This window comes from Lithobates pipiens, unplaced genomic scaffold, assembly GCF_037356315.1.
Source record: "Lithobates pipiens isolate NorthernLeopardFrog02 unplaced genomic scaffold, aLitPip1_a1.2 Scaffold_3, whole genome shotgun sequence".
Taxonomy (NCBI): domain Eukaryota; kingdom Metazoa; phylum Chordata; class Amphibia; order Anura; family Ranidae; genus Lithobates; species Lithobates pipiens.
The window spans coordinates 39,849,689-39,867,444 of NW_027507790.1; the positions used below are offsets into that span (position 1 = coordinate 39,849,689).

The window sequence follows — 17,756 nt, forward strand, 5'->3', positions numbered from 1 at the left end:
TTTTTTTTTTTTTTTTTTGTATAATGCCCTTTCACACAGGTGTTCTGTTTTTTTTTTTTTTTTTTTTGCATCCCTGTGGAATCATCCATTTACTTAAGTTTACATCCACTTCCGTCAACATCTGTTTTTTGGAACAGAACAAAGCCCTATTTTTTTCTTCCATTAATAAGAACGGAACAGACAACAAATGGATGTAAACCGACAAATGGTCCATTTTGCATTTTGTTTTTGCATTAGTAGTAGGTGTAAAAAAAAAAAAAGGTATGTAAACTTATCCGTTTTTTTTTTTTTTCCTTTTGAAAACGTGACTGAACTAATGAAACAAACAACGCTCGTGTAAAAGGACACTCAGTTATGGCAGCTAAAAAAGCACCAGTCTGTCATCTAAATCCTGCCACTTATTTAGGATCATTTGTGTCTTTTATAGTACTGGCTGTGCATTTTTGTCATGGGAACCGGATACGGCAATATTTCTCAGTCTGGGTCCATGTCTTTGATGAAGTGAAAAAGATGCAGGCCATCCAAGAACACTGCGATTTCCTGGCTCGTCGATGTGTTCTTAGAAGAGCTTTTACTCACTGGAAGCATTGTATCCATTTATGTCTTGAGAGTGCATATACAGTATGTGTTAATTCATATGAGCCTAATACGATTTTCTTTCCTGCGACCATGGGTTGCAGAAAACAAAATTGCTTGATTTTCCTCCATCAACACAGTCAGTGTCGAAGGGGGAATCCCTCCCGCCGCACTATTGTGTTCTGCCATTAGGGAGCCTTCCCTGCTGGCAGAACACAATGATTATGGTTAAGGCCAGTAATTGCATGCAAAAAAATCTGATTGAAGCTGGTTGTAGTGAAGTCGATTAAGGGATTGGCTTCACTACAACCAGCCTGCTCATAGATGGATCGAATCTCGGCTGGTCCCTGCTGAGATTAGATCCATCTATGGCTTGTTTTAAACATATGATTTCTATCTTAATTTATTTCAGTAGAAAACAAAAAATTTAGACTCGGAGGTACACTCTATTTAAAACTGAAAACTAAGCGTTGGGATGCAGGAAAGTACTTTTATTTTTTATCCACACTAAGCCACGTTAATTAATTTCATTAGTAATCAGGTCATATCAGAACATACTTGCTTCTCAAACTTGTAGACTCCTTGCTGCCTCTCGCATGCAGTTTAAAAAAAAAAAAAAACTAGGTTATCACAGCCACTAATGAGATGTAATCCTGTTTTGGAAAAACAAATGTGATCGGGGATGCAGAGAGAGTTACATGGAACAGGCTAATTGAGTATTCTGGTTCCTCTTCTCCCCCTAGTCAGTCTGTAAGGTCTATAAAATGGTCAATGAAACCTTGGAGTAGTGGATTACAAAAAAAACACTTTAATGTAAACTAAATGTTCTGATTTTAGCACAGTGCACTGTTTAATTCATAGCATCAGTAGTTCAGTGATTGCTTTACTTGTTGCCCTGAATTCCTCCCTAATGATTTAAGAAAGTCTATCGTTAATCAGATAAAGGAATTATGCCCTGTTCACACAGGGAGGTTATCTCCGTTTCCCCAAACATGTCTTGTCTTTTACTGGCACAGGGATTCACAGGTGCTGCGTTCTTCCCATTGCTGACATCACATTTTAGTTTATTGGGATGCACAAGTGCATGGCCAGAGCCACTCTTCCTGTATAACATGTGAGTACAGTTACCTGTATGTGTGCAGACGTGTGTTCCAATAGACTAAAATGGCATGCTAGCATGGGAATGCAGGACCTGGGCATCTCTTTGCCGGTAAATGATGTACCTGCAAGATTTACCACCATATGTGGAACTGTGCTCCATCAAATTATTTCAGAAATCGAAGCTAAAAAGTATTGTCCAAATACAAAAGGCATGTGCTTTCTTTTTTAATCTGGGTGTCATTTGTGCATTTCTTCCAGATCAGTGAAACAACTCACTTTTACAACTGTACTTTGCCTCTGTGCAGATGTTTTCTCGTAATAAAGACGAGTCACTGCTGTATTCTCTCAAGTTTGGCATCTATGGCCCTGCATCCTTCTGGGATGCATGATACAAAAACATTTGAGTATGAGAATGAGGTGATCATGTCACTACTGTGTTCATTGTTTCCCCTTTAAGGTATCCTAGGAGGCTGAGGACATTGCTTTCAACACTATGGCAACACCTAATGTGTAAGACATGGCATCAGATTTGGAGCCACCTCTCATGGGGCTGGTTACAAGAACCAGGAAGTGTCCGCTAACTCCCAATGATGAAAGGACTATTTTTATTTTATTTTTTGGGGGGGCGGGAGGTTACCAAGCAAAAAATGTAAGCGACATGTAAGAGAAATAAAAAATTAACTTAGGAACTTAGTGAAAGTTCCCTTAAATATTAAGACAATAGCTCCAAACTCTGAATTGAGTGCTAAATGAAGTGTGATTATAAATTGCTATGTGTTTCATTCTCAGTTTTAAAATCAATACAGTCAAACATATTTTATAGTTCCTTAATTAAGAACAGACATGCTGATTGCCTCTGAAGAAGTACATTTGCTAAAATTGGCCCAGGACCATTATAGATTACACCTACTGGTATTTGTCTTCTATTTTTTTCTGTGCAATGTGTCTTTAAATGTATTGTTATTGTACAGTAGGATTCTTTTTATGTAGCAAAATCTTTATATTTGTATTGCAGGATGTTGGTTTTTGTGCTCTAAAGAGAAATGTATCACTGGTACACACTTCACAGAAGAGAAAGGAGCAAGCTAGCCATCAATACCAAAGTTGGGTGAGCAGTCTAAATGAATAGCATGTTAACCAATCAGAATTTAGCCTGCCTTTCTCTGTGATTTCTAGTTTTAACATGTTTTATTGTAGAATGTTGAATAAGTAGAACTTAATATGTGGTTGTATAAATTCACTATATGCTTGGAAAAATCACACACACACACACACACACACACACACATACATACATAAAATGCACACCTAGCGCTTATGCAACATTGGTCAAGTCAGCTACTTAAAAACAATACCTGTCATAAATACAAATGTCACAATAATCATAGCAGCCCTCAATACTCTAAAAGTTCAAATTCCTCCACCAAATGGTGATGAAAAATGTGCAAAAAAACAGTCACTAAGATATTTCCTCTGGGTATGATATTTTCAGTTCTCCACGTTTTTAACAGGTTAAAAACCCTTTGTGCTCAATGGACATAAACCCCTTAGGACACCGCACTCACTGCAAATCAATACCTGGCCCTGAATGATAGACAAATAGAGTAGCACTTTTATTTAAACCTCCATTCGGGTGGATCCATCCAACATCCTCCTTCCCCACACTGGTCAATCTATCTTACTAAAGCTGGAGACAAAGCAACACTCAGTGTAATCCTGTTTAACACATTTATTGCTTGTTTCTTCCCTTTAGAATTTACTCACAAACATAAAAAGGTTGATGGCTTTCTTAAAATCATTCAAATGCCAAGCCTCCGCTGTCTCAGGATGACATGCAGTGTCTCACCACTCTGTCAGGCTCAGTATCACTTTCGATCAACGGGCTGACATAACTTATTTCACGCTGTTTAGCCAAACCTCTGATGTTTCGTCCTTGCGACCTCTTCTGAGAGAATTATGTGGTTGATTTCTCACTGGATTCTTTCAATCAGATTATTAAAAAAGAAAATTGCTTTAAAAAAAAAAAAAAAAAATATTGTAATGAGGAAGCACAAAGGCTGTCATTACTGACTTGTCCTAAATTTGCTTATTTTCTTGGGTTTTATCCTGTAAACTGTCAAGCAAGTGGTTTCCTAGTCACTGCTTGTTCAAGGTAATTTTCTCAAAGTGTTGAAGTCAAAGAGCCAGGCAGATGGCATTTTCAGCAATCATAGTGTCCATATTTCTCTCAGTACAGGTATTCCTGAAATTACAGTTTCTGTATATGTTTTCTTGCTGTGCAGTTGCTGCGTAGGTTCTGGACTCTTTGGCAGTATCGTCTGGAGCAGAAGGAGGAGGAGAGGCTTGGCTCCCTTACTGTGGCAGCACATTCTCACTGCAGGTATAAAATACAATGGTTCTCAGCATTATAAATGTGTGTTTAGCCTGCATTTCCACATCATCTCATTCTTTTGTTTCAGATTGCTGTTGTTGCAGAAATACTTTTGTGCCTGGGTCCAGTACATTCCATTGTGCAAGTTCAAAAAGGTATTTAAGCTTGAGAGCTGTTGTCTTGTATAATAAAATATACTGTAAGGTATCTTGGGACTGAACCCTGGATGCTGTTCCAAAGAAAATCAGGCAGAGGGCAAATGACTAGTCACCAATATTTCCTAAGGTGTCATTGCAGCTGATCTTTCTTCATTACTAACTTGTTACAACTTCTCTGCATTGAAACTGTTTGTGTAAAGTGACAGTTTTGGTAGGGGCAAGGCTTTGCTTCTTCATGTCAGAGCCTTCAGCAAGGGAAACAATGAGTATCGCAGTAGGGATATCATCACATTTCACTTGAATTCTCCTAAAACCAACAGTAATCAGTGCCTTAAATGATTTCACACTGCATATATACAGTACAGCTATGCGATTATAGGCACAAGAGTGCACATACCAGAATGGATAGAATGCTATTTTTCAGGAGAAGTTTAGAAAAAAGGTAATATTTTCAAGGTACTGCTTAGGTAGAATTTACATTTCTAGATGTTCCTTGACACATAACAAATCTTCACTCTATTTAGTTAATTTACATTTATTAATTGTAAATGAACAATGTACAGGTAGATTGGGATTTTGTAGCTGCTCCAAAATATTGACACAATAAAACATACAAAATTATTTATTTTCTTTATCGTACATCATGGGACACAGAGCACCATAGTAATTAATACGTGGGTTATAGAACACCTTCAGGTGATGGACACTGGCACACCCTAAACAGGAAGTTGCCTTCCTATAAAACCCCTCCCATACCGCGAGCGCCTCAGTTTTTTCGCCAGTGTCTAAGGTGTTGGTCACAAGTGAAGATGTGCTTTGAGGAGCTCCAGGAGGGATCCTTGCTGGATTTAAATAGCCTCCACAGCCCGGATCCATCCAATGTGCCACTGAGGTCAAAGTGGATGGTACCCGGGCCTCGTATACCAAGCACAAGGTTTTGCCTGTAACGCCTCTTTGCAGGGCTGGACCCCGGGACCCAGGGCTTTTTGGTCATGCTCACATTACCTAAAGTTTTTTTCCTGAGGGGTGCTTTACAGGTCCAAGGGAGTGGAACCCCGATAAAAAGGGACCCTGTCCTTGAAGGTTTGCTAAACGCAGCCCGCTGTGATGGGTGAAGTTTGGATCTGTCTGCCTTCAGCAGTATCCTGCGGCGAGGATAAGGAAGGGAAGAAGCGTAGGAACTGAAAAAGTCCACCTATGTTTTTTTTTTTTTTCCCTCCCCTCCCCTTGTGTTGGGTCTATGGGACCCAAAGGCCATCTGCATGGAAACATTTGAAAATTCAAACAAAAGCGGGAGTCGGGTTGTAGACGTCCACAGGGACGCACAGTACAAGCGCAGAGAGGAGATATTACTTGGAGCTGTCTCTCCTCAGCTGTGCAGCAAGGAAAAAGCAAGCTGGCTAGACTCGGGACACAGGAGCGGTGGGGCATGTAAGGGTGCAAAAAAGGGCATTCCTAATATGGAAGGACATTTTTTCCCAGCACTAGACTGAACTTGTATAGCGGCATTATACTGACAGACTATTGTTCAGTGATTTGTGCATTTAATTAGTGCCCCTGCATTTTGTGCTTATGACTATGTCTGCCAAAAAAAGAGACACCACAAAAACCTCATAAAAGGTACCAAAGATTTAACCCCCCATGAGGAACTCCAGCCATGCCTCCACACGGGATCCTCGCCTGAAATACCAGTTGGGGTAAGACAGGGTGAGTCATTGGAACAAATTGGTGGTGCAGCTGCTTCTCACATCTCAGCCCCTGTATACATTACTGAGATGCCTTTTCCTCTGCCCTGCAGTGCCTAGAGAGAAGATAAGCATCCAAATTGATAGGAAGCATGTTAGATCCCCCTCCCCCACATTAGACCCTTTGCAAGGGGATTGCTGGGTAGAGGATGAGGTGTTCCCCTCAGGCGATCAGGAGACAAGACAAATCGATTACTCCTCTGCGGAGCAAACAACAGTAGATGAACCCTTTTCAGCCTCGCAATCTGAGAAATTGCCAGTACAGTCTCTTACAGAGATGGTTCATTCCACTTTCATGCTTACCCTAATGGAGTCAGCTGAAAGTTCGGTTTCTTCCTTGGGTTCCTTATGTTCTGTGAATGCAAGGGTTGGTACCCTCTGAAATATAACATGGGTACAAATAAAGCTGGCCTTGAGTACTATTAAGGGACAAGTCTCGGCTTTATCAGCCTTTTTTTCAAAGACCGCTTGCTTCGCATTCTTTGGCCCAGGTTATTTATACAAGGGGTAATGCAGCTTATTCCACCATTTAGACCACCCTTGAAGCCTTGGGAATTGAACTTAGTTTTTTGTTGGTATTGCAAAAACAGCCCTTTGAACCGTTACAGCATACTCCCTTGGTCCTTCTGACAAGAGAAATAGTGTTGCTAGTTGCTATTCCCTTTGCAAAAGGGTATCTGGGTTGGTTGCTCTTTCCTGTAAAGAAGCCATGTTTTATTATTAAGGTGTTTTCAGGTTTTCACCTGAACAAAGATCTTGTCCTACCGTCTGTTTATTTTTATTTTTTTCTAAAACCAGGTTCTAGGGTAGAGAACTCACTACATTGCCTTGATGTAGCGAGAGCGGTCAAGGTCTATTTAAAGACTGCTCAGGTCTGAAAGACTGCTGTTTTATTATGAGCAAGAGGGTCCTAGGAAGGGACAAGCAGCGTCAAAATCCACTATTGCTAAGGGGATTCAGCAAGTTATAATTCAGGCCTAATGGTTAAAAGGTAAGACTTCACCCTTTCATGTCAAAGTGCACTCTACTAGAGCAGTTATTGCTTCTGGGGCAGTGCATCGCCAAGTCTCCATGGCTCAGATCTGCAGTCCATGGCACTTGGTCTGCAGTCCATACATTTACCAGATTTTATCAAGGGGATGTAAAAAAAAAGAAAGGCATGAGGATATCGCCTTTGGGTGCAGTGTGCTGCAGGCAGCAGCATAGCTCCTCAAGTCTGTTGGCGCCCTACGGGTTGTGTCTTCCTCCCCTCAAATAGCTTTGCTATGGGACATCCCACATACATAGTTGCCAACATTGTAAAAAAAAAATAATAATTTGGGACACTTTTTTTGGCAGTAGGCGGAGTCGTGGTATAATTAGGGGGGGGGGCGCATGTGTTTATAGGTGTGGCATAAGAAAAGGTAAAAATGCGGCGCGCGAAGCATGAGCGTGGTTTACGTAAAATAGTGGGCGTGGCTTACATGGGGCATGGTTAGAGTCTGAGATGAATGCGGGATGGAGAGAGGGAAAGGAGGGACAGCAGCCCCCGATCCTACACCACAATAGCAATATGTGTTTTCCAGAGTTTGACAATCAGCAGATAAAGATACTCCAAATACCTGGTGTTAGCACTTCAATCATCCTGGCGCCATGATTGTTATGGTGTCAGGATGATTGCAGAGCATTATTTCTATTATTACATTGTAATATGAAATGAAATCATTCAACTCACCATAATGCAGAATCAGTGGGAGCCATGAGCACGTTACTAGCCACGTTGCCTGCCATCAGGTGTCCCAAGTGGAGTCTGTCCTTACATCAGGTGCCCCATCAGAGGTACCTTCCTCACATCTGTCCATCAGCGGAGCCCCTCCTTACATCTGGTGCCCCTCTGACATCCACAGACCGCCCCCCACATACTCCACAGACTGGCCCCCCGGACATCCACAGACTGGCCCCCGACATGCCGCCGTTGCCGCGCGGAGAGTCATTTAACTGTGGCGCCGCCCCCCACTGCACTTTACACGTATACACACACTGGCAGTGGGGGTGGGCTGCGCCACAGGTACTCTATATGTAGACCAACTTCTGGTCTTCTTAAAAACGGCGGACGCCAAAAAAACGGGAAATTGGATTTCCCAGGACAAAATTAATTCGGGACAAATGTCCTAATCCCGGGAATGTCCCGGGAAATTCGGGACAGTTGGCAACTATGCACATAGTAATTACTATGGTGCTCTGTGTCCTGTGATGTACGATAAAGAAAATAGGATTTTTATATTTTTATAAACGGCTTACCTGTAAAATCCTTTTCTTGGAGTACATCATGGGACACAGAGGCCCCTCTCCTCTTCTTCTGGGGTATAGGTATACATATATTGCTTTGCTACAAAAATTTCCTGTTTAGGGTGTGCCAGTGTCCATCACCTGAAGGTGGTCTATAACCCACATAGTAATTACTATGGTGCTCTGTGATGTACTCCAAGAAAAGGATTTTACAGGTAATCTGTTATAAAAATCCTATTTTCATTAAAATATTTGAAAAAATCAATACACATAATATTAAAATTTTTAATGTAAATAATATTTTAACCTCTTCCCGCCCGCCCTATAGCCGAATCACGGCCGTAGAGCGGACGCTTTCGTCCGGGAGGCTGTCCCTGGACGGTCTGTTTACTTCACGCCTGTGGCGGCGCGCATTGCGGCATCGGGGAAGTTCTGTGTTTGCCGTGTCCCCCGGAGACAGGCAAACACAGATCGCTGTAAACGGCCAATCACAGCGGCCGTTTACAGCACGATCGGCGTGTCCAATGTGAGATGATCTCATGTAAACATATGAGATCATCTCTCAGCGCCGCTCTCCCTCCTCACACAGACAGCGTGTGAGAGGGGAGAGATGAACGGCTGCAGCGGCCGTAAGTGTAAAAAAAAAAAAAAAAAAAAAAAAAAGTGCCATCCACCCCAGTGCCACCTGTTAGTGCCATTTGTCCCCAGTGCCACGTGTCATCAGTGCCACATATTAGTTCCATCTGTCATCAGTGCCATTTGTCATCAGTGCCACCTGTCAGTGTCACGTGTCATCAATGCCACTTATCAGTGCCATCTGTCATCAGTGTCACGCATCATCGGTGGCACGTATTAGTGCCATCTGTCATCGGTGCCACGTATTAGTGCCATCTGTCATCGATGGCACGTATAAGTGTCATCAGTGCCACGTAAAAGGGGTCATTTGGGGGGTATTTGTACTTAACTGGCTTGTTCGGGTCACAAGAAGCGAGATAGGCCACCAGTACATCAGGTTTGATCAATTTTGTGCAATTCGCACCACAGCTTGTAGACTCTCTAACTTTCACCAAGACCAAATAATATCCACTAATTTGGGTTATTTTTACCAAAGACATGTAGCAGTATAAATTGTGGCCAAAATTTATGAAGAAAAATTACTAATTTGCATAATTCTGTCACAGAAACAAAGAAATATGCGTTTTTTTTCAAAATTTTTGGTCTTTTTTTATTTATAGCGCAAAAAATAAAAACCCCAGAGGTGATCAAATACCACCAAAAGAAAGCTCTATTTGGGGGAAAAAAAGGACAAAAAAATTCATTTGGGTACAGTGTCGCATGACTGAGTAATTGTCATTCAAAGTGTGAGAGCACCGAAAGCTGAAAATTGGTCTGGGCAGGAAGGGTGTTTAAGTGCCCAGTAAGCAAGTGGTTAATTGTGTCAATATTTTGGAGCACCAAAAAAATCCCAATCTACCTATACATTGTCTATTTGAAATTTAGGGTTGTGGTGCATGATTTGAGCCATCCTCTATCCCATAAATAGAGTACATTTATTGATTGTAATTATCAGAAACATCATGTGCTCAGACTAGAGTTGCACTGTTATCGGTATCTGTGCCAATACTAAGCATTTGTACGAGTACTCGTGGAAATGCTCCGATACCTGAAACTGATACCTTTTGCGGTGTGATTTGAGCCCATACAAAATAAATCACACGGGAACGATGCTGGGAACTGCATGCGATGCAGGCATCACATGCATTCCTGTTCAAATCACATGCGATTCTTTGCAGTTCAATTTGAGCCCATTTATTTTGTATGGACTCAGATCGCACCGCAAAAGTATTGATAAATTGAATCAGCAATACTTAAGCACAAGTATCGGTACTAGTACTTACCGATTAAAAAAAGTATTGCAACCCTAACTCAGTCCATATTGGCTTTCCAAGGTGACATATGGTTCAGGGGCTAGCATTGGAAATAAAGGGCTAAGTATGACTACTGCTTCTATTGCTTCACTCAGATTCCCTTTTTTAATTTTTTTTTCAAGGCGCTGGTCACCACAGCAGAGAGCCATTATGCCAAGTGCCTATTACCTCGCTACTTCAATGCATGGAGGACATGTGCATACCTGCAGCAGAAGGGCAGAGAAATGGAAGATCAAGCCATCGTGTTTCACAGGTATACATCATGGATGTTCTATCTATCTTATTCCAGAGTAGCGGCTGTATTTGAATTGACTTGTGTGTCCAATGTGCAGAACAAGGCACATGTATGTTGGTGTGGTCAGATAATTTTTTGAATGGATAAGCAAATATGTCCAAATATAGCTAAGATATTGATTGTTTATTTGAAACGTGGTGTTTTTTCAAGTGATTTCTGAGCAAAATAAACTATGGAGACATAGATGGGCGTTTTTGGTTTGTGGTGGTCCGATGCAATTAAGTTCCACGTTAAAATGCTAATTTCCTGGCAATCTCACTACTTTGAGTTGCAAACCCAGGATGTTTTATAAATATCTTTTTCTTTTTGATCGCATAGGTCTTGTGTACAGAGGAGAGTACTTTCTACCTGGTGTGAGAAACTGAACCATCAGAAGGAGACTCGCTTGGCTGAGAGAATGGTCAGCAGTGCTTTCTGTGAACATATCCTGGACATTTTTGTACATTTAGAAGTAGGCCACTTTTCACCCTTGTGCTTTTAATTCTAGGCTATATTGCACTATAACTGGCGGCTGCTAGAGCAGTACTGGGACTCGTGGAAAAGGCACCTGACAGCTGTTCAGGCAGAACACGAGTTGGATGTCTTGGCCTCTGAGCACTCCTGGAGAAGGCAGCTAATGCACGTGTTACACACATGGAAGAAATATGTACGAGAAATCAAAGCAGAGTAAGAAAAAAAAAAAAACGAATGTGTCTTTCATCTTAACTTCTAGATTATATCAGACTTTATAAACATCCTGTCTGTAAACATCCTGTTTTAAAGAGGAAGTAAACCCTGATGGGTTTACTTCCTCTTTTTTTCCCTGCAAAGGTAAAGCATAATGGACTACTATGCATCGCATAGTAGCTCATTATGTGTCACTTACCTGACACAGGAGCCAGCGAAGTCGCCGCTGTCCCCTGTAGTCCGCCGCATCCATCTTGCTGGTGGCGTCTCGCAGCTCCGACGAATGACAGCGGCGAAGCCGCGATGACGTCACTCCCGCGCATGCGCATGGGAGTCGCGTCTCGCAGCTCCGCCGCTGCCATTCGGCGAAGCCGCGATGACGTCACTCCCGCGCATGCGCACGGGAGTCGACAAATTAGGCAAATACATTCTTGGACTTGCCGCATTTAGTGCGCCTGCGCGCCGCTGTCTACGGCGCATGCGCCGTAGACAGTGGTGCCCATTTTCGGGCAAATATCTCCTAAACCATATAGGTTTAGGAGATATTGCTTGGACCTACAGGTAAGCCTTAATCTAGGCTTACCTGTAGGTCAAAGTGGTTTGAAAGGGTTTACTTCCTCTTTAAGGCTCTGCACGTTTGAGTTACAGAATAAATCCACTATATTTTAGATATTATATAGGATTGCAGTATGCCTACTATTTCCAAAATAGGCGAACATGCATCTTTTATCAACTTATTCTCTGATGAAATAATTTCACGAGTTAATTTAACTGTAGTTGTTATTCAGCCAGCTGTATAGTGCAACCTATAGCAATTTGACAAGAGGTGCCTGCTGTTATATATTGTTTCATCACCACTGCACAACCTACTTTTTGTAGTAACAACCACTGTTTTTGGTATATTCACTCAAATGGTATGCTCTGATTCCTGGAATTTTTTTAACCACTTAACAACCGTCCATTGTCGATTAACGGCTTCAGGGTGGTTGTTTAACTCTGAGAGGCTGTTAATTAACGGCCACCCAGAATTTTGCTCTCGCGCACCCCCTGGGGCGCGCACACGAGAGCATCCGAGACCGCCCGGTCCAGTGGACCCAGCGCATCACGGATCACGGTAAACGGCTGCTCATCGAAATGACGGAGTGATCACTTGTAAACAAACCGGCGTCATGTTATGATGCCGGTTCCCCCCCCCCTCTCTGTACCGATCGGTACAGCGGAGGGGGAAGAGATCGGTGTCAGCAGCGCTGTGGGCTGCATCTGCAGTGCCCACATCGCTGCTCACCGAAATTTAACCCCTCAATTCCCTGCCATTACTCTGCAACACTCGGCGGATGTTGCAGAGCATTGCAGAGTGTTGCAGGGTATTGGCGGATGTTGCAGAGCATTGCAAATACCCTGCAACACTCTGCAATGCTCTGCAACATCCGCCAATACCCTGCAACACTCTGCAATGCCCTGCAATACCCGCCAATGCCCTGCAATACCCGCCAATGCCCTGCAATACCCGCCAATGCCCTGCAATACCCGCCAATGCCCTGCAATACCCGCCAATACCCTGCAACACTCTGCAATGCTCTGCAACACCCGCCAATACCCTGCAACACTCTGCAATCCTCTGCAACACCCGCCAATACCCTGCAATGCTCTGCAATGCAATACTCTGCAATGCCATACTCTGAGATACCCAGCCATAGTCGGTGATACCCTGCAATACCGAGCCATAGACCTCTCCCGCCGCCCTCCGGTGCTTCTACAGACTCGCCAATACGATCAAAGCCAGAATCTTTTTTTTATTTTTTATTTTTTTTCAGACTTCCCAGCTTAGAGGTGAGATGTGAGGTCTTATTGACCCCATATCTCACTGTAAAGAGGACCTGTCATGCCATATTCCTATTACAAGGGATGTTTACATTCCTTGTAATAGGAATAAAAGTAATCAAAAAATTTATTTTTGGGGGAAAAAATGTCAAACTAAAATAAAGTAAAATGAACAATAAAAAAAAATTATTTTTTTAAAGCGCCCCTGTCCCCATGTGCTCGCATGCAGAAGCAAACGCATACGGAAGTCATGTGAGGTATCGCTGTGAACGTTAGAGCGAGAGCAATAATTCTAGCCCTAGACCTCCTCTGTAACTCAAAACATAACCAGTAAAAAAAATTTAAATCGTCGCCTATGGGGATTTTTAAGTAGCGACGTTTGGCACCATTCCACGAACGTGTGCAATTTTGAAGAGTGACATGTTAGGTATCTATTTACTCAGCGTAACTTCATCTTTCACATTATGCAAAAATTGGGCTAACTTTACTGTGTGTTTTTTTTTTTTTTTTTTAACCACCTTCAGACCGGACCATTTTGCTGGTAAATGACCAGAGGTCTTTTTACAATTTGGCACTGCGCTGCTTTAACTGGTAATTGCGCGGTCATGCAATGTTGTACCCAAACAAAATTTGCGTCCTTTTCTTCCCACAAATAGAGCTTTCTTTTGATGGTATTTGATTGCCTCTGCGATTTTTATTTTTTGTGATATAAACGTAAAAAGACCGCAAATTTTGAAAAAAAATGATATTTTCTACTTTTTGTTATTAGAAAAATCCAATAAACTCAATTTTAGTCATACATTTAGGCCAAAATGTATTCAGCCACATGTCTTTAGGAAAAAAAAAGTCAATAATTGTATATTTATTGGTTTGCGCAAAAGTTGTCACATCTACAAACTAAGGTACGTTTTCTGGAATTTACGCAGCTTTTAGTTTACGACTGCCTATCTCATTTCTTGAGGTGCTAAAATGGCAGGGCAGTACAAAACCCCCCCAAATGACCCCATTTTGGAAAGTAGACACCCTAAGGAAATTGATAAGAGGCATGTTGAGCCCATTGAATATTTTATTTTTTTGCCTCAAGCGATTGAATAATGACAAAAAAATTTTTTTTTTTTTTTTTTTTTACACAAAGTTGTCACTAAATGATATATTGCTCACACATGCTATGGGCATATGTGAAATGACACCCCAAAATAAATTCTGCTGCTTCTCCTGAGTACGGGGCCCCGAAAACCAAGCACCGCCTTCAGGCTTTCTAAGGGCGTACATTTTTGATTTCACTTCTCACTACCTATTACAGTTTTGAAGGCCATAAAATGCCAAGATGGCACAAAACCCCCACAAATGACCCCATTTTAGAAAGTAGACACCCCAAGCTATTTGCTGAGAGGCATGTTGAGTCCATGGAATATTTTATATTTTGCCACAAGTTGCGGGAAAATTACAAACTTTTTTTTTTTTTTTTTTTTTTTCACAAAGTTGTCACTATGATATATTGCTCACGCATGCCATGGGCATATGTGAAATGACACCCCAAAATAAATTCTGCTGCTTCTCCTGAGTACGGGGATACCACATATGTGGGACTTTTTGGGAGCCTAGCCGCGTACGGGGCCCCGAAAACCAAGCACCGCCTTCAGGCTTTCTAAGGGCGTTACAGTTTTGAAGGCCATAAAATGCCAAGATGGCACAAACCCCCCCCAAATGACCCCATTTTGGAAAGTAAACACCCCTAAATTTAGGGGTACACTAGTGAGACTAGGTAATAAATGGCGGGTGCCCTGAAACTATAAAAAAAATAACTAACCAACCAGCGTCACCTGTAACAGTTATATGGTGATCACTGGTGAAAGGGTTAACTAGGGGGCAATCAGGGGGCTTTATGCGGTAGTATATGGGGGTCCCTGGCGCTATAAAAAGCTGCGGCGAACCTAAATACCTACCTGCCTAACTAGCGTCACCTGTGACACTAATACAGTGATCAGAAAAACGATCGCTTATTAGGCTGGGTTCACACTGGAGCGATGCGGGAACGCCACGAATCCGCGGCGGGTTCCCGCATCACATGCCTCCCGGCGGCAGTTCACACTGCCCTATGCGAACTGCTGGGAGTGTCAGTGAAATGTTAATGACACCCCCAGATCAGTTCGCATATCGCAGTGCGATCTGCAAACTCGGATCGCATGGTGTGAACACCCATGCGATCCGATTCTGCTGCGGACCAAAAAAAGGGTCCCATGTGAGTTTGCGGCGGGTGCGACACGAATTCAGCCATACTATCTGTATGGCTGAACTCGAATCGCACAGAGATCGGATGTGATTTGCACTGCAGTGCGGTGCAAATCACATCCGTTCTCATAAACCGCTGTAATGTGAACCCAGCCTTAGTGACACTGGCGACGGGGGGTGATCACGGGGTTAAACCTTTATTGGGGGGGTTAGGGGGGTACCTTAGAACTAAAGGGGGCTAACCCTAACTGCCCTAACAGTTATTGCAGTCACAAATGACACCCGCCGGGTGATCAGGGGGTTAAACCTTTATTAAGTAATAAATGGCGGGTGCCCTGAAACTATAAAAAAATAACTAACCAACCAGCGTCACCTGTAACAGTTATATGGTGATCACTGGTGAAAGGGTTAACTAGGGGGCAATCAGGGGGCTTTATGCGGTAGTATATGGGGGTCCCTGGCGCTATAAAAAGCTGCGGCGAACCTAAATACCTACCTGCCTAACTAGCGTCACCTGTGACACTAATACAGCGATCAGAAAAACTATCGCTTATTAGGCTGGGTTCACACTGGAGCGATGCGGGAACGCCATGAATCCGCGGCGGGTTCCCGCATCGCATGCCTCCCGGCGGCAGTTCACACTGCCCTATGCGAACTGCTGGGAGTGTCAGTGAAATGTTAATGACACCCCCAGATCAGTTCGCATATCGCAGTGCGATCTGCAAACTCGGATCGCATGGTGTGAACACCCATGCGATCCGATTCTGCTGCGGGCCAAAAAAAGGGTCCCGTGCGAATTTGCGGCGGGTGCGACACGAATTCAGCCATACTATCTGTATGGCTGAACTCGAATCGCACAGAGATCGGATGTGATTTGCACTGCAGTGCGGTGCGAATCACATTCGTTCTCATAAACCGCTGCAATGTGAACCCAGCCTTAGTGACACTGGCGACGGGGGGTGATCACGGGGTTAAACCTTTATTGGGGGGGTTAGGGGGGCACATTAGAACTAAAGGGGGCTAACCCTAACTGCCCTAACAGTTATTACAGTCACAAATGACACCAATGCAAAAAAAAAAAAAAAAAAGCAATTGGTGTCACTGTGACTGGGGGGGCAGGGGTAATCGGGGGGTAAAGGGGGGGTCTGAGTGTGCCTGGCATGTTCTACTGTATGTGGGGTGTGTTGGTGCAACTCACCGAACCTCTCTCCTCGGTGCCGGAACGAAAACTACCGACACGGAGGAGAGAATACATCACTTCCTCTCCTGTGTTTACATTACAGGAGAGGAAGTGATGTCACCGGACATTTTCATTCGCCGGGAGCGATCGCGAGGGGGTGGCCATGAATGAATGGCCGTCCCCTCGTCCGGGATCGCTCCCGAACGAATACCGACCGCCGCAGGCACCGGGCGGGGGCCCGATCGGGCCCCCGACCGGCGGGCAGACAAGGACGTACATGTAAGCCCTTATGCCTGCCCGTGCCATTCTGCCGACGTACATCGGCGTGCGGCGGTCGGCAAGTGGTTAAGCACAAAACTGTTTTTTTTTTTGTTTTTTTTTTTAAAAGCATTTGAAAAATTGCTGTGCTTGCAACGACCACCATTGTATTCTCCAGGGTGTTTGCTAAAAAAACATATATAATGTTTTGGGATTCTATGGAATTTTCTAGTAAATAAATGATGATTTTTACATGTAGGAGAGAAATGTCAGAATTGTCCTGGGTGCTCCAGAACGCCTGATGGCGCTCCCTGCATGTTGGGCCTCTGTATGTGGCCACACTGTGTAAAAGTCTCACACATGTGGTATCGCCGTACTCGAGAGTAATAGCAGAATGTGTTTTGGGGTGTAATTTGTGGTATGCATGTGCTGTGTGTGAGAAATAAACTGATAATATGACAATTTTGCAAGAAGCGTTGTATTTTTATGAATAAATACAAGGCTTGCCCCCTCATTCATTGAGGTGGAAAGGCTGGCAGAAGATGTCATGATGTCCATCTGAGCTAATTAGAGAAAGCCTTGTATTCAATTTTGTCCAGGTTGACATATAGCCTGAACACCAGAAGATCCACATCTGGAGTTACCCCATCTCTGACAAAGGGCTTTGAACGCCTCCCAGGTGTAGGGCCCACTCACCTGAGTTAAGTTTCTGATGACCGAGTAAGCCAGCCTGCCAATTTTCCAAGCCAGAGATGTGTCGGAACATACATCTCTGCCCAAGATTATGAGCCTGAGTGGGTATTTTTTCCACTTATACTTGTTCCTCCCCAACACTCATCCAGAAGTGAATTGAAGGATTTTCTAGAAACCTAACCTCTGATATTGGAGGGAAATGCACTTTTACCTATGATAACAGCACTTCGAACTGACCTTTGTCCAGGACTATGCCCAAGTATTCAAGAAGACCTTGCGTTAGGACCAAGGTGAATTTTTGGATGTTTAGTACCCAACCAAACCACTACAGGTCCTTCACCGTCTGACGTATATTTGACATCAAGGTCTGAGCTGACTGCTTTTGAAGAATCAGGTTGTCCAGGTACCCTACAATGGGAATACCCATTCTGTGGATTCATCTTGGGCTCTTCGGCATCAAGCAT

General features: G+C 43.3%; 1 protein-coding gene across 2 annotated transcripts in view; it reads left to right on the forward strand.

Annotated features, from left to right (window-relative positions):
• The window catches only part of SFI1 (SFI1 centrin binding protein), an 84,304-nt gene that overhangs the window by 34,544 nt on the left and 32,004 nt on the right, over window positions 1–17,756 (forward strand). For both annotated transcript variants that reach the window (XM_077461511.1, XM_077461512.1), the window contains 8 exons: window positions 428–589; window positions 2,519–2,589; window positions 2,693–2,785; window positions 3,960–4,057; window positions 4,137–4,203; window positions 10,270–10,400; window positions 10,761–10,842; window positions 10,930–11,108. In XM_077461511.1, coding sequence (XP_077317637.1) covers window positions 428–589; window positions 2,519–2,589; window positions 2,693–2,785; window positions 3,960–4,057; window positions 4,137–4,203; window positions 10,270–10,400; window positions 10,761–10,842; window positions 10,930–11,108 — 883 coding nt within the window. The remainder of the gene's footprint in view (window positions 1–427; window positions 590–2,518; window positions 2,590–2,692; window positions 2,786–3,959; window positions 4,058–4,136; window positions 4,204–10,269; window positions 10,401–10,760; window positions 10,843–10,929; window positions 11,109–17,756) is intronic.